Genomic DNA, 17,387 nt, shown 5'->3' on the forward strand with positions numbered 1-17,387 from the left:
AACTCAGTAGTACAAAACCTGTAGTATCGATTTGTGCCTGATGTATGATTGTTTCTGTTGCGAGGAGCAAGTGAAAATACAACTTGATTTTCAAAGCCGACTCTCGTAAATAGGCGGACAAAAGGATGTTATATGATGGGAGTTGCACATAGAACAAGTAGATGTGCCTAGGTGGACACACCTTTAATTTCACAATAACAAACAAATCACTGGATTATAGTACATCTAAAACTTTAATTTCTTTTCATTGTGGTCTCAAAACAAGCGCAAACAAGTCAGTCATGGCGCCGATACTGCGCAACACCAGTTGCCTGTTGGTCTTGGCGCTGAAGCTTTAATTTGCTCATTGTGATCTCAAGAATTGTGCCAACAAGTTGGATGCGGCGCCAATTCTGCACCGGCACGAGCTGCATGTAGGTGTTGGTGCTGAAGCTGAATGAAAACGATAAATGCAAGTGTTTCTTGTTCCCTGCAAGCAAGGTAAACTGCATCAAAGGTTTTTCAGATAGATAGAAGACAGGGAAAGCACAAAGAGCATCAGAGAGATCCTACCGTTTCTCTTGTATCTCCTTTGGAAATGCCTTCGGAGATCACTTGGCCAGCACTACTAGGCAACAAGCTATCGCCATTATTACTGTTGCTAGCTGTTGTAACTGGTCTCACCACCGCTACCTGGAGAAATCAACCAACCAAAAGTACCTTTTAGCAAACACAACATCCATATATGGATAAATACTTTGGGATAGCTAGATTTGTACAGTCACATGGAGCAGCAATAAAAATCATGTACAATCATGCATCATAATTGCTAATAAAGCAAAAATTATAGGAAATGGTCGAGGACAACAAGACAAGTCGACATTTGGGCTTCAGGGCCACTGAGCATACCATGTACATAAATACCCCGTGCCAAAAAACAGTAAAGATGAAATATAATCTTGAGAACATATAGGCTGGAAAATGCGAAAAAATATTCCTCGAAAATGCTCAAATGCCACGTGTAATCGCCGACCAAAATAAGTTTGGGTCGATACTCACTTTATTTATAGCTGCGGCCCAACTGAAAATCCTCTTTGGCTTGAATTTTTGACTCTCCCTTCTCTGTGAATAGAATGTTTCTGCATTTCTTGTATAAATGACAGAATCAATTTCACTTTCCCCTCTATGAAAACAGGGTTGCTCCCTCCTCCTTTTTCCGGGCTTGGGACCGGCTATACAATTTTAAGTATTACCTTAAAATGACATAGGCGGAGTTCCACCCCCCGAACCCCAACCCACACAAACACACATTAAAGATAATTAAAAAAACTAATGCCACCAGCCCCATCCTCGACCCCACAAAAGCAGAAATAAGTAAAGTTAAAAGACACAATTTTTTTTATATTTTTCAATTAACTAAGAAATAGGCAATACAATGTACCAACACTACCTTTTTTTCTTTCTCAGTCTTTTTGTTTTTTTTAAAGTGACTCTTTCGTTATACAACGAACAAAACCGCTAATGCTACAAGAAAAAAAAAACTTTAACAAAATACTTCTGTAATGATGAAAGCAAACAAACTTTTTTTGCCTTGATGGACAAAGTAAGCCCACCAATACTTCCTTTCAACTGGCAACGAGATTGTAGAAAGCATCATAGGTACAACCAACCTGGAAATAACGGGCAGCAAAACAATTAATAGTGGTTATGTTAATAGCTAGACAAGATATATGCATGGATCGATGTGTGTACATGAGCTATGAATTGTTTAGACAAGATATTTGGTAACCGATGAAAAATAAGTCTGAACTTGACGCAGTACAGATCTTTCGGACTTGTAAATAGAGGATATATTGAAACATAATTTCAAAACAATAGCTTAATTTTGGTAAATGTAATAAGAATAAATGAAGTGACATTCTTGTCATGTAAAAACATACAGAAATGACGTTGTGTGCGTGCATGTGCATTGAAATGGAGAAGAGAGACTGAGATGTATACATACGTACAGTTAAAATTGGTGGCAAGCAGGATTGAAGGAAAGGAAAAAGGTTCATGGTTGACTCGCCGTCGCCATCGCATCCTCCTCTACGGTGGCATGAGATGTCTGGTCCACCACATCATCGTTCCACTGGAGACACGAGAAATCAAGAATGTGAAATAAACACTATGTACATGTATGTAACAAGAGGTAGTAGTTAATCTGAGTTGCCAGCTGTACATGTACCTCTTGGTCAGTAACTGAAACCTCCTCCTCAGATCCTTCAGGCTGGTCACAGTGGGGAGGAACTTAGGAGTAACATCACACACTTCAATACAACTTTGCTTATGTGGCACGTATTTAATGAAGAGAGAGGTGCTTGTGGTAACTAGCTAAGTTACCGGAACATCACACACTCCAAGAAACAATGAGTCTATAACCTAATAAATACATCGTTGCATGACACTACATAGATGTTCCTACCCACTATGGAGATAGTAACATAGTCTAGGGAAATGTGAAGTTACTAGCTTATGTTCTTGCCCATTGTGACCAGCCTCATATTCATCTTCGGCATACTTTAATTAAGAAAGGCAAGCAGACATGGAATTATTTGTTTATTACAGGAATACTTGAGACGGAATGATAATTTATTTGGGAATTACAGATCGGGATAACAGTATGTGCAACAGCTAGTGCGCATACACATACCTCTTCTTCCTCATCTGTAGAGGACACTTCTTTGGAATTAATGGGAATGAAACAAAAAGGAAATATAAATAGAAACGTAGGTACCTTGAGGTACGATGTTATTTTGAGCTTGGGACGGTTGGGGTGGCTCTCTGCGGCGTGCCTTATGGCTGCCTCCGCTGCTTCTAGCTCCTCAATACTACAGATGTTCTCGTAGTGGAGTGTGTAGGTAACTTCCTTGAGAAACTGCATATTTCCTGCCAAGCCTACGTCATTTCCCACGCTAGCATAGCATCTCAATTCTTCAAGCATCGGCAATGATCCCTCTCCACAAACGATCTCTATGTCTACCATGAGATATGTCAGGCTCAGGAACTCATGGCAACCAACAGTATATGATAGGGTGTCATTGATTTGATGTGATAAGTGGAGGAAATGGAGTGAAGACATCGTCCCGAGGATCGGCAGATCCCGTGCTTCCAACATTTTCACTTTGAAGCATAGGTAGGAAATGTGCGGAACACAAGTTGAATTCATCCACGATGGACGCCTGGGTAAAGTCATGCAAGGCAGTGCCAACTGACGGAGCTCTAAAGGGGGAGCCCACTCTTCCCAGCCATCAGCTGCAACTGTCTCAAACAATTTAGACTTGATCTTGAGAGTCTGGATTCTACACAGGTTGCACACAGACTTGATGAGGTCCCTAAGCATACACTTGTCCATTTCATCAACATGGATTTCAAGCAGTCTCAGTTGTGCCAGCTTTCCCAACTCCATGGTGAAGCCCGGGGACTTGTCCACATGGTGTAGCACCAACTCTTCTAGGGATTTCAGCTTCCCTATCCTTCCCATCATCCTTGTGCCCTTAGAAGCACGCAGACACATCAGCTTGGTTAGCTCACCGATAGACGAAGGTAATTCTTTTATGCCTGTCCACTCTGTATTTAGTGTCTGCAATAACTTGAGATGATGCCCTAAGTCACATGGGAGCTCGGTAACATGTGTGCCTGCCAGTCCTACGTACCTCAACTGAACCAACTTCGCAAGATGCTCCAAATGATAACTTCCTATGGGAAAATCACAATTCTCGAGGACTAGTACTCGTAATACTTTAAAACTCAAAAGAGGGGGGAGAACACCATCAGAAAAATAGATAGCATTAAATGACCTAACATGTCCCATATTGCTATGATTGGCAGTTCCATCATGGATGGCTAATCTGCGAGCAATGCTTCTTGCGTTGAGTGAACATGTGTTCTGTTGCATCTTATCTATTGTTGTAACAAAGTTTACTTCGCCTGATAGGGTGCGGATGAGATCGAGCACAATTTCATGAACACGACAACAATCAAGCATGTGTATGTTGTCTGGCTTTATGGACTGGATCATACTTCTATTTATAAGATCATTATAGTAGCTTTGTCCCAGCTCAAATGCACCAATCCCTTGTTTAATAGGTATAAAACCTTCTGCCACCCATTTCCATATCACTGAGTTCTTTCCAATCCAATAGTCTTCTGGATACATGCTTAGATGCAACAAACAAGTCTTTAAATGGAAAGGTAGGTCATAATAGCTAAATGACACTATTTTTCTTGTGTTCTGAATAGCTTCATTATCTTCATGACCAAAACCAATAGAGTCAAACACCTTATACCATTCATCTTTACGTTTATTAACAAGCAAGCTAGCTAACGTAATGATGGACAATGGCACACCACCGCATTTTCTAAAAAAAATATCTGACAGTTCGACCAAGTGATCATCATGACTTATGCCTTCACCACCAAATATTCTGCTATGGAACAGTTTTTTGGAGTTATCATCAGAAAGTGGTTTTATATTGTAAACACCACCAACTTTTTTGGCAACTTCATGAATACGAGTAGTTGTGATTATTCTACTTCCAGAATTACTATCCACCAATGCACATTTAATAATTTCCCATGTTGATACATCCCAAATGTCATCAACCACAATTAGGTACCTATTTTTATGAGGGGAATTGAATTAGTAAAACTACAAAAAATATATCATTTACATTTGAATAGGAAGCATGTCAACCCACAGGATCCAAAAACTAAATCAAGCACTATACAGTAGTGTACTAATGCCGTGCTTTAATAGAAGTTCAGAATTTGTGCATGAGTTTAGAAATATATATAGATCTCTTAAAAGACAAAACTAAAATATTTATTCACTTCTTAATGAAGAAATATGCTCGGCTTATGGACTATTGAAAGGTTTACTCCTTACATTCCCAATAGACAATGTTTAGATTTCATCCGGTCCCGAATGAATGAAGTTCAATCGTTCATAAATGTACAATTATATAAGTAACTAACAAGAAAAAGTATTGAATATATTTTCATGACAATGCAATGGTATAATTTTTATCTAACACATATAAATAATTTATAATTAGTTAGATGCCAAATATTAAACAATTTAGTCAGTACTACATTTCATCACTGATGGTTTTTTACTTCCTGCCAGTAACTGGTTTAGCCATAAGTGTTGTGTTTTTAGTTGGATTGTGAAAGGTGTAATTTACACGCCTGTCAATGATAGGTTTACCATTTCTTGCGGGTAACGCAGTGGTAGTGATAGATAGCTTTCGATGGCCCATATATTGGCATCCCTGGTGGGCTATACATAAGAAATGGACCATTCAAGTATCCCTTTAGTAATAGGTTTGATATCACGGGATAGCCTTTTTGAACACATCACTGAGGGAGCGACTAACTCTCAACTGACATACTTGATCCCTCTCCCTACTCCTGTAAAGCAGTTCTACTTGGCCCAAGGCTTCTCTTATGTTATCTAGGCCAACAATTTTGTTTGAACTTGTGATAATGGTGCCAATAATAGTTTTAGCTTTTACCAAGCACTATATAAGGAGGAGCCCCGACTTAATTAAAAAAATACAAGAAGAATCGTATATAAGGAAGATAAATGACAAACGGTTTTAGAATCTGTAAAGATGTATACAACTTTTAAAACAATAATGCGCAAAGAGTATTTTATTAAAGTTTTTAAAAACAATATTGGCAATATACTAACAACCAGTTGCATGTTTTCTGATTTCACACTGCTGAAATGAAAATGTGGAACTTAATAGTTTCCAAAATACATAGATATATAATTTTGACCCATTACGTAGGTCACATTTGGATTAGGTTTTCCATACAATGAATAAGTGAGTAGTTTATGCAATAATATGACATTAAAAACCTAAAGCAACACAAAAACTATCACAGATTAAGGAAAAATGGTATTGACTATAGTATAGGATGGGAGTAATGCTTACCTCTTGTCCATGAGGAATTCTTGCAATTGGTCGATGAGTTGTCTTTCATCCATTTTTGATTCAGTGATATACTTATACTTTTGCTTGTCAAGTTCATGGAGGATGTCCCTGAAGACTTTCTTGTTGTCGGGATTCCGACCGACAATAACAAAACTTCCACAATCAAATTCCTTCTTAAGATTGTCATATATTGCCTTAACAAGAGTTGTCTTGCCCAGTCCTCCAAATCCAACGACAGAAATAGTCTTGAGCTGTTGCTGGGCCACATCATCGCTCTTGGACAACCTCTTTGTTAGCTCGTCGATAGCCTCGTCGATGCCGACAAGGTTAGATACTTTGTTGTACAGAGTTAAGAGGCGGGGATCAACCTTTGTTGCAACACTTACATCACTGATAACATCTTTGTATCTGCCGTACCTCTCCTTCACCTCTTTAACTTGGATCTTGACGTCTTTGATGTTGTTGGCTATGTCCCGACGAAGTTTGAGATTGGTGACCTTGCTCTTAGTCTCCTTGATGAACCCCAAGAAGGTGTTTGGCCTGGTTGGATCAAGACCCACCACACGCACCATGAAGGAGTCGAGGCTGTCCTCGATGGCAAACGATAGCTCCCTGACGTCGTTGGCCCAAATCTTGACCACGGGATCAAGATCTTCCAGTGGCACATTGGACACCTTCACAAGTGCTGCTTGTATCATCAAGAGCTCCTCCCTGAGGTCCTTGACCCCCCGCTTCACACTCTTCTGCAGGTTGTACTCCTCAATGAGCAGCTCCCCCAGCTTGGGGAGGAGAGAGCTCATCGCCCCCGTGGCGAACTCCATGGTCGACCCTCACGCTCTACCTCTCACACTTTTGCTAGACTGCTGGATCCTCTTCTCACTTTTTTACACTCCCTCAGTCTCAATCTCCTTTCAGAAGCTCTTTCTTGCTGGCCTTGGCTAGGTTGCTACCGCTTGTATGAATATATGGACTACTACTCTACTAGCTAGCCAGTTTGATTGGCTTTGAGCATCTTTCCACATGGGACTGCAAACTTTCTGTAGGTACATGCAAAGTTTCACACCAGGCTGGCCCTTCGTTTTTAAATACCAACGACGCTGAATCAGTCTGCAGCCGGCTTGGCTTGTGTCGACCTACTTTTATAGATGGAGCTGTTGTACGAAATATTACTTTAGTTATTAGAAGGTTAGCTGTAAATTTGGCCGGCCGGCTCAAGACATTAAGTTAGCTGCAACTTGGCTTAGTAACATGGGAGGAACATGGATGGTGATAAGAGTGGGTATGATACCAAACATAAAACTTAATTAGCAGCTAACATACCAAGTTTTTTTTAGTAGCAATCTGCGTCTTTGGGGTCAAGAGAGCTAATTGGGAGAGCTGGTACGTTTGAACAGATCGGAGCAAAGTTTGTAGGTTAGTGCCAATCAAATAACTTTCATTCAGATGGTATACAGTTAAATCAAAATGCAAAATTAGTTAATTGTTTGTATTCAATAATGTAGCAGCTAAGACGCACAAGTAATTGGTCAATATATACAATCAAATTTTGTGCATCTACTATATGAAATAGGGCATGCGTTCAGACATACTCCCTTTGTACTAAAGTTGAGACACTTATTTTCGGATGGAGGGAGTACCTGTCACTTCACTGGCCATATGATGGAACGCAAATTAAAATTAAGTTTGGAGATAGTCTTGTATATGAATGACGACCTTTTAGGGCCATTGATTGCAACCGCCAGAAATCATACTTTATTTCTTCCGGTATATGCAACCTCCTAAATTTCCTGGATGCTTCGTCCATACATATTATATGTATAGCCCTGTTGATCTGGCTGGTGTAGTGCATTGCATGCATACATTTGGTCAAATTTCTCTATTCATTTTAGATGGCACATTTAAGCAATGCCAACTTGATCTAGAAAGCTTCGACTTGCTGGAGCATCCAACCCATCGTGTCTCATCTGCCTAGCTACCATGAATAGTTCGTTCTTATAGTTAATTTAACAATGAATAGTTCGTTCTCTTAGTTCTTTTTTTATGCAAGAGTTTTATTTTTTTTACGGGAAGGGATACTTTATTAACCATATAAGGGTTACATCATTAACTGAAAATTTAACAAGAAAATCAGGGTGCATCCGCCCAGACAGATGGGTTGTTCGCATGTCCCCATCTTGCTAGTTCATGAGCTACTACATTCGACTCTATATACAGTGCTCAATAGTAACCTTCCCGGATTCACTCAAAATACTGCAACAATCATCTAACACCTGTGCTGCTACAATGGAGTGTCCTTCACTGTGATTCATAGGGTCCACCACTGTACTATTGTCCATTCTCACCACCAGATTAGAGCATCCAATACTTCGGGCTAATTTTAATCCATCAAACAATGCAACTACTTCGGCCGAGACCACATCAGCTATGTGTTCCAGCCTTTTCATAGAATCTATAATAAAACGACCTCGATGATCCCGTACAATTGTATCACACACACCTGTATTGTCACCAACAGAAAATGATGCATCAACGTTCGGAATCTGCTACCCCGCAAGTATCTGTTCGCACACGAAAATGTCACTGTGTACCCCCAACGCCGAGGGTGATGCACCGCAGCTCATGTCGAAGGAGACCCGTCCGGAACTGCGGTACGCAAGCAGTCTGGCATGCGCTTTTGTACACCCGAAGCCCCACACGCCCGGGAGGGACCCCGTCTGGGCGCGCGGCGGCTATGGGCTGCCCTAGGTCGACCCGACCGCCCCTAGAGCCTCATGGATTCACAGCACTCCATTCTTGAAAAACGACGAAGGACGAGAAGAAAAATACAACGGTAGGGGGTAGACGAACACGAAAGAGTAGTAGATGTGTTTGTTCGATTGTGTGTTGTTCAATCGGCCGTCACCTCTTAGGTATATAAGAGGCGGATGGACTCCCCGTACAAGAAAAGGACTCCAAATCACGTCCAAATCATTCCAAAATTAACCGAACTCGTATTTAGGTAAGTCCGGAACATCAGTTCGGTTTTTAGGTCCCATAGGCCACAAACGACCTCGGCTGAAGATTATCCCGAAAGCATATTTGACTGTTTCGACGAGATGAACAACTTTCGTGTTGAACGTTTTTCGATTCGAAGCCATCTTGAGGACTGAATCTCTCACGCAAAACAGCCGATTGGTGGCACTACCCATCAGTCACGTGTCTGGTGGGGCGTGCCATGCTTCCTGGCAGGGCTGCATTCCGATGGCTCTAGCTTTTACATACGAACTCAGGATGAAACAATTTGTATATAAAAATCGATCGTTTTGACGAGACACACAAGTTTTTTATTGAAACGTTTTCCATCAGAGGCCAACTTAATAGAGTTTTGTGTCATTCTTTAATCTGGTGTCAACATGAGCATCCCTAAACTTGTCATAACTATTGCATAAGAGCTTCGTTTTAGACCATGTTCAGATCCATTTGGATCTCCTTAAGGAGAGCCATCTGGAGGTGACCTCCAATCAAAAGTTTGAATTAGTCTTGATATAACTTAAAGCCATTCTCTACGATTGTGCCATTTTTTGAGCGTCAACACATGTTCCCCTGTTTTTCGGCAAAGCTAGCATGCCGAAAAATAACTTCTTCCATGCTGGTTCTAAGGACGATGTCAACACTCCATCGGTCATTTTACATGTGCTTAGGGCGATAAGTATTTATCGATCATTGCTTGTTTGAATCCTTGATGCAAACTTGGGTGAAAACTTCTCAACTTCTATAACAATCCGGTGATAATGTTTCATAGATATGTATCTCAAAGGCATCCTCCGTACCATATTCTTCACCCTTTCACTTCTAGGAAAAAGCCTATACACATGATCTTACCAGCAACGAGTTTTAAAATAGGGTGTTGCTGCAATTTATCAGTAGCGCGCTCGACAAGAACACGCTGCTGAAAGGAAAGTAGCAGTAGCACGACTCCTCTAAGACACGCTACTGCTATAATTCCAATGACCCCGCCATGGAGGTAGTTATAGCAGTAGCGCGTTAAATAGAAGGGCGCTACTGCTAGGTAGTTTAGCAGTAGCGCCTTTACGTACACCGCGCTACTGCTAAAACTAGCTATCTCACCACCCACTCTCCTCCCTATCGGATCCACACTCACTCGATCTCCCCCTCAACCCCCCCGCGCCGGTCCTCCCCCGTCGGCCGCCGTCGCCTACCCCTCCTCCCTCTGCGTCGTCGTCAACCCCCCCATGCCGGTCCTCCCCCGTCGGCCACCGTCGCCTACCCCTCCTCCCTCTGCGCCGCTGTCACCTCCTCCTCCTCACTGGACTCGGTACCGCCCTCCTCCTCCCTCCTCCCTGGACTCGCCGCCGGCTAGCCCCTCCTCGCTCCGCCCTTCCTCCTCCGTCCTACTCTCTCCTCCCTCCTCCATCCACAACCCCTTCTCCCTACTACATTTTGATTTAGTAGGCTAGGTCATGTGCAACATTTTGATTTAGTTCATATGATATAGTTGATTTAGTAGGCTAGTTGATTTAGAACATTTTGATTTTGTTTATTTAGTAGGCAAGTTGATCTAGTAGGCTAGTTGACAGGCTAGTTGATTTATAAAACATTTTGATTTAGTTGATTTAGTATGCTAGTTGATAGCTCTAAAGATTTGGCACCACCTAGCTGTGAAAATATAAGTGAAGAAGAACCAAAAAAATCACACGCTACTGTTTTTCTTTCGTGTGAAGTGGATCGTTAATCCTTTCCTCATATTGCTTTAGGAAAATGGCGCCACCACCACCACCACCATGTCGATTATGCAAGCCAAGGTGCACCAGCAGCCTTGCAACTGGCAAGCTGTTCGGCATCTACATCCAGCCGAGTTTTCGTCATGCGGTGGTAAGAAATTATATGAAATGTAACAACTATTTTATTTTTAGTGTTGGCATTACTGCATTGTGTCATTTTGCTTTTTTACACAGATCGCCCCATGCAATGTGAGGTTGAAATTCAATAAGCTGACAGGAGACACTATGACATTTGAGGCTCCTGGGGGGGCCGTACACTATGGAGGTCGAGAAAGGATGCAATATTTTGCAAATTGGAGGAGATGGATGGGCCCGTTTCCTCGCCCAGATGCGTCTTACTGGTGGTGAGTTGATCAGCTTCTCCTTCAGAGCAAAAAGACCCAAGCTGGTTGTCATTTATATCAACCTGGTCGAAGATGATGAAGATGACGAAGATGATGAAGATAACGAGGACCCACTCGATGAAGATGATGAGGACCCACTTCATGAAGCCATCATAGCTCAAAGAACGAGGCTGAGCAAGGAGGAGGTGTGCAACCTATGGTACATAATGCCACCACGTGCTGACTTTGTCGGGGTGCCATTCTTGATCCGCCTGACAAGTACCATGGCCGATCGACATGATATGGTATGTTATACTTACAAATGCAAATTATCCGATGATATGCTTAGTGTAGAGTCCAATGATATGTTGTGTGGAATCTAGTCAATGATATGCTTATTAGTGTAGAATTTATGGAACTATTAATTAATAGTGTAGATAATCCATATATACTTATTTGCAAGAGTATGTGTGAGGCTACTTATTAATTGATATGTTTTTTCTTTTTCAGAAATTAGCAAAGAGCCTATCTGTTAGTTATGGTATAGACCTTGATGAAGAAGGCTCAGCTGGACTACACCTTACCGCAAGGGGCTCCGTCACAATCTGTAATTACTGTGTGGACACGGACGGTCACACACACTTAAACTCGGTTGGGTGGAAGAGATTCCTCGATGGCAAGACTCTTCGTGTTGGACAGGCCATCCTAATTACAATCAGGAACACCAACCGCCCAGGCTTGAGGATGATGATTGTCTTCGATATCAGCTAGAACTACATATGTATGTGTGGCTATATCATCTAGATCTACATATGATAATCGTCGTCGATATCATCTAGGACTACATATGATGATTGTCGTCGATATCATCTAGAACTACATATGATGATCATGGTCGATATCACCAAGTACTGCTCGAGGATGCATGTTGATTATATATGAAATTGTTATCTAGTACTCCCTTTGTTCCAAATTACTCGTCGTGGTTTGAACCACGACGAGTAATTTGGAACGAAGGGAGTACTACCTAGTACCTATAATGCTTTATGAAATTGATATCTAGTAGTACCTAGTATCTAGACGGAAACCACCGAAACAACCGAAGCGAGGGTCTAGGAAACCGCTACAGGTAACAAATAGTATCGCGTACCCTAAAAGTGCTGCTAATATAGTCATTAGTAGTAGCGCTGGTACGGACAGCGCTACTACTAAGAGTTAGCTGTAGCGCCTTACTAGTAGCGCCGCATCGCGCGCTGCTGCTAGCGTCAAAACCAGCACTACTACTAGGGTTTTCCCTAGTAGTGTTTTGCTGGGAATTTGAAAATAATCACGAATGAAATTTCTCCAATCCTTGCTTCGCCTGCATAAAAGTTTCATTAGTGGCCGAAGCGGTGGGCTTCAGTTCGGCCTTACCTATTTCGATGAGACTAAGCACTTGCTATTGATAGATATGCAATACATCATGATCAACATGGTAGCCTAATGCTCCCGGTGCCAATTATTTCCAATTGTCATGTCTAGATATATGAACAATTTGAAAGCCACCCAAGGAGAATATTACATCTAAACATGCCTCAAGACAAACTATAAGCGATTCGTTGAGACATTGATAACTTTTGATATTTGTTGCACTATTCATAACGAATCACCGAACGCCTCAATAGGTGTAGTACCTATGGCAACCAAAAGCTCCAAACCGAATAACATTGCATATTCAGCTTTGTTATTGTGCAATAAATATTTTAAGAGGCATATGAGGCTTCACATAACAACGTCATATAGAGATATATAAATAAAACCAACACCGTGGACATTGTGATGAATTCAACCATCAAAAAATAATCTCCATAGTAATTGTGTCGCTCTCCAATCGAACAAAGGACAATGTAAGAATTTCACATCGGCCATGATTAGATAGTTTCTTAGGGCGATAGTGAAGTATCGGCCATTAACATAAGGTCCATGTAAACCTCATCCACCAAAGCGCGTATAGCCGAAAATAAACAAGTGAAATAACAAATCAAGTATTTCGGCCCTCTGGATCAGCAACAAACTTGTAGATAATCAAATGTATAGTGATTTGGTAATACCCTTTCATGACATCAGTAGTTATATTGCATCCATGGATAAAAATAAGCCCATGGAGGTTAACCAATCATACCTGGGGATGAATTTCATGGCAAAGACATCAAAGGCATGTTTGACGAATATGGATGATGTGCTAACCAGAGATTTTCAAGGAATGATGCACACCTTCGGCTTAACTATTTTCCGGTTCCATCCTTCCCTTTCTTCACTTCTGTAACAGTTTGTGCAATGGAAGGACATGCATCATTTTTATTTTGACCATTCCTCTTGGGAACCCATGCCATGATCTTGTTTCTCAGCTATTGTGCACTAAGCTTTTGTAGCTCCTTCTTTTGCCAATACGATAAGCCAAGTGAGCAAATCGACTGTTATTTTGTTTCAACCAATGGAAACTCTTTTTGGGCCTTGTGCACCCTGAACTTATTTTCATCAGATTTGGCACTGGTTTTTATCATTTGATTATTTCACTTATTTGCCCTTTGTAGCCAATGTCAACACTTTAATTGGCTCTTTGTTATTTGAGATCAAATCTGATGTAGCACAGTTACGACCATCCCATTCCACGTGGTAAACTTGCTTTGCCACCTCTTTCTTCTTCCTTGAGATCTGGACCGATTCCTTATGATTGAAACGGTCTTTGAAGTGCGATTGTTCAAATTTTGATCTTCTTGGAGCTTCATAGTATTGGTGAGATGGTCTAAAATAACATGGAGAATGTGCCCTTGTATCATACCTGTCCCGTGATGGATGTGGATTTACATGAGCATAAGGAGGTATCCACGACATTGGCATTGGCGGCCCAAAGTAAGGATATGAATATGCTGCATTGAGATTCTCCCTTTGCCAATACCGATCCTCAGATTTGCGCCTAGGGGTTGATCTTTATGCTTCTGAACTACTTGACCGATAAGCACTCTCCTCTTCACTCTTATTTTGATATTTATCTAATAATTCAACGAAGGTGATTTTTGATCTCTTACCCTTGCGCTTATTTCGGCATTTGTTTTATTCTTGTGTGCTTTAATTGATCATAGGATTTGCTTGCTGCCCCCAAGTCCTTGGTGTCTTCATTGTAGCTTCGATGGAATTATTGCCCTCAAGATTATGTTCATTATGCTCTTCAACAACTTCTTTACTTGAAAACTTGATACCATCATCCATGGTTTTTACCTTCTCATCATTTAATGAATTAGCTTGAAGAAGCCAATGCAAAAACTTTTTGCCATCAGGACCAATCGGAATAAACTGCTCATCCTTTGGAGATTCAACAAATCTCAGTTGTCCTTTATCAATGGCCCATTTAACTATTTGACGAAACATATTGCAATCATCAAAATTATGTTTGAACGAATTATGCAATCTACAATACATTTGTCTTTGGATAGATGACTCGACATGGTGATCAAGAATTCTTATGTAATTATTTTTCAGCAATAAATCAAATATCTGATCACACATGGTTGAATTGAAGGTAATTTTTTTGTTTTCTAGCCGATCTTGCTGTGAGAACGGCTTTGGAGTTAAGGAAACAAATGGTTCAGATTTTGTACCACCCCATTCGGCTATGAATTTTGTTTTGCGTTCTTTTATCGATGTCGTTGGAAAAGATACTATATTAGCATCAATTTTCTGAAAAGAATCTAACCTTGACTTTACGTTTCTGAAACAAAAATAGTTCGAACACACATGTCTCAGTTGAGACCAAATGCAAGCCATGTACGAAATAAGCAAAGCTACCCAATTAGATATGGACTTCAGATAAAGCAACGATGAAAGCTTTGGCTGCAACAATAAGTCACTATTGGTATTTATAAATGGTGCACTGGGTTGACCGATATGCTCTATAACAATTTTATTGATAAAAAGTAAATTACCATTCTTCATTGGTCTTTGAAAATTTCTTTTGAGGATTTTTCTAGTAGATGCATCAACAATGGAGTTGTGACCAAATCTGAAAATATGTAAATTACTTGATAGACATACATCTTCAAATATGTTGGGAGAGCATGATGGTGGTGTGACTTGAACAATATTTTTATCCACCTTTGGATGGCTCCCCAACGCCTTTTCATCATCTTTTTCTTGACTCTGTGCATCGTTACATTGAAGATCTTTGTCAACCGAACTTTGTTCGGCTACTTGTTCTATTCTTTGTAGCTTACCAATTTCTATGGTACAGGAAAATCAAGCATGGTCGTTTTGCTATGCTTGCCATGCCCTTTTTCAATAATGCTTGCTTCTCTAGATTTGATGGACTCGGAATATATACTACTTGATTCGGCTTTTTCAATCGAAGAACTTTCATGTTCCGAATCATCCTTATTTTTATTGATTCTACAAATTGACAATGCTTGTTTTCTTTGAGCCAATTCCCTATTAATTCTCTCCTAGAGAAGTACTTGCACCCTATCGCGTAAAGATTTAACTCCCCTCTCAATTTTAGCCCGATGTATATCAATTTTCCCCCCAATACTTTTAGGATCTTTCGGCAATAAATTGTTAGTGTTGCCAAAATTTTGCAATTCTAGAGGGGGTGTATAATATGTTGCGGTACAAGGTGGAGGTGTATGCAGTGTTGTATAACCATATGTTCTTTCGTCAATTCTATCAATTGATGAAGTTTTATCTTCTTGCAAAACTCTAGCCTTTATTGCAGCATAGTCAGGAAACAACCCCTTTTCATATTGTTCAAGGCAAAGAGCACTAATCCTCTGGTCTTGTGCAAAGCTCTTTTTTAACACAGCCACAACCGCTTATGGAAGGAATTGCTCCATAATACTTTCAGATTCTTTCGGCAACGATTCATGAGTTTTGCTGAAATTCTTGAATTGCGTAGAGCATGCATTATATGCTACAGTATTAGATGATGGAACGTGTGTTCCTGCAATATTTTCACTTATTCGGCTATGACCATGAAGGTGCGGGGCCGAATTATGAGCATCTACAGTGTATAAGGTGCCAAAAAAATACTAACATGATGTGTAGCATATGACGGTTGAGAACAACTGGCCCAATAGCTAGTAGTAGCACAGTTAATTCTCCCATCGGCATGGTTGATCTAGTATATTGCAAATTAGTTGCCGATGAATAAAAATGTGAAACTCTTTGTTACATGCTATTGGAAGTTCCTACACAACGTGTTTAAACTTGATTGACCGAACTCATCATGTTGTTCATCGTCATAATGATTTTTGGGGTTGCCGATGCATGAGAGTTGGAGTACATATGGTGCATGTTACTAGTATCTTAAGAAATTGAAGCGTGTAAATTACTTTGAAGCAGCCTATGCACGTAATTAGATGCATGCTTGAAAAAATTGGGGCTGGCCGATGCACACCATATCCCTATGAAAAAATGTGAGAGAATACGCCGGCAAATCTTGAGAATGACGGAGTCATCATAGACACCACGTAGTCAAAGGGCATGTCTTCTGCTGCTTAACGAATAGTGCCAAAAATATAGTCATGAATCTAGATAAATGTGAACACCCATGTAAAGTCTATGGTTTAACCCTGGTGAGAAGGTTCCACCACAAGGAGTTACGCTTACTTGTTTGAAATGTGCATATCTGATGCCAATTCTGCTTTGACCGGATATATACAAACTCTTTGGTTCATCCATCGATCCTGCTGATGTGGTGTTATCCATGGGTACATGTGTTTGTTGGTTTTGAAACGCTAGATGGATTCACCCTAACACGTACGTGCAAAATAGCTAGAAAAGCAAGCAAGAAGGTAGCTTGACCGTCGTTGTACAAAAGTATGGGCCTTTTTTACCCCATACACTACTAGGGAAAACCTTATACATAACATATTAGCAGTAGCGCTGGACAAATATGGGCGCTACTACTACTTAGTAATAGCGCGTCTAAATAAACCGCGCTACTGCTACTGCTGTAGGAGTAGCGCGTGCTATGACAACACGCTGCTGCTATGTTTGTACTGGGCACAGATGACTAGTCCCACTAAGCAGTAGCGAGTATCTCTAGCCAGCGCTACTGCTACGTCCCATAGCAGTAGCGCGTGCTAGTAAAACACGCTACTACTTAATTATCTTATCCTACACGCGCCCGACCCTCTCACTCACTCTTACGCTCGCCCGCACCGGTTCCGTCGTCTGCCGCCGCCGCGCTGCTCCTCTCCACCGAGGTACTCCCTCCGCCCCCCCTCCTTCGTCCTCCCCCCTCCACTCCCTCCGGACGCCCTCCTCCCACCGCCCCTCCTTCCTTCTCCTCC

The 17,387-nt window shown here is 41.1% G+C and overlaps 1 protein-coding gene across 1 annotated transcript; it reads right to left on the bottom strand.

The window, feature by feature from the left end:
* Positions 1 to 275: 275 nt before the first annotated feature.
* Positions 276 to 6,987, bottom strand: LOC123158490 (disease resistance protein RGA5-like). The gene is made up of 7 exons (XM_044576457.1): positions 5,961 to 6,987; positions 2,666 to 4,637; positions 2,207 to 2,248; positions 2,048 to 2,110; positions 1,535 to 1,608; positions 1,062 to 1,118; positions 276 to 432 (listed from the first exon to the last, which is right to left on the bottom strand). The coding sequence occupies exons 1-7, from the start codon at positions 6,779 to 6,781 to the stop codon at positions 276 to 278; spliced, it is 3,186 nt and encodes a 1,061-aa protein (XP_044432392.1). The 5' UTR covers positions 6,782 to 6,987.
* Positions 6,988 to 17,387: the final 10,400 nt, after the last annotated feature.

Source organism: Triticum aestivum, chromosome 7B, assembly GCF_018294505.1.
Source record: "Triticum aestivum cultivar Chinese Spring chromosome 7B, IWGSC CS RefSeq v2.1, whole genome shotgun sequence".
In the NCBI taxonomy this organism is placed as follows: Eukaryota; Viridiplantae; Streptophyta; class Magnoliopsida; order Poales; family Poaceae; genus Triticum; species Triticum aestivum.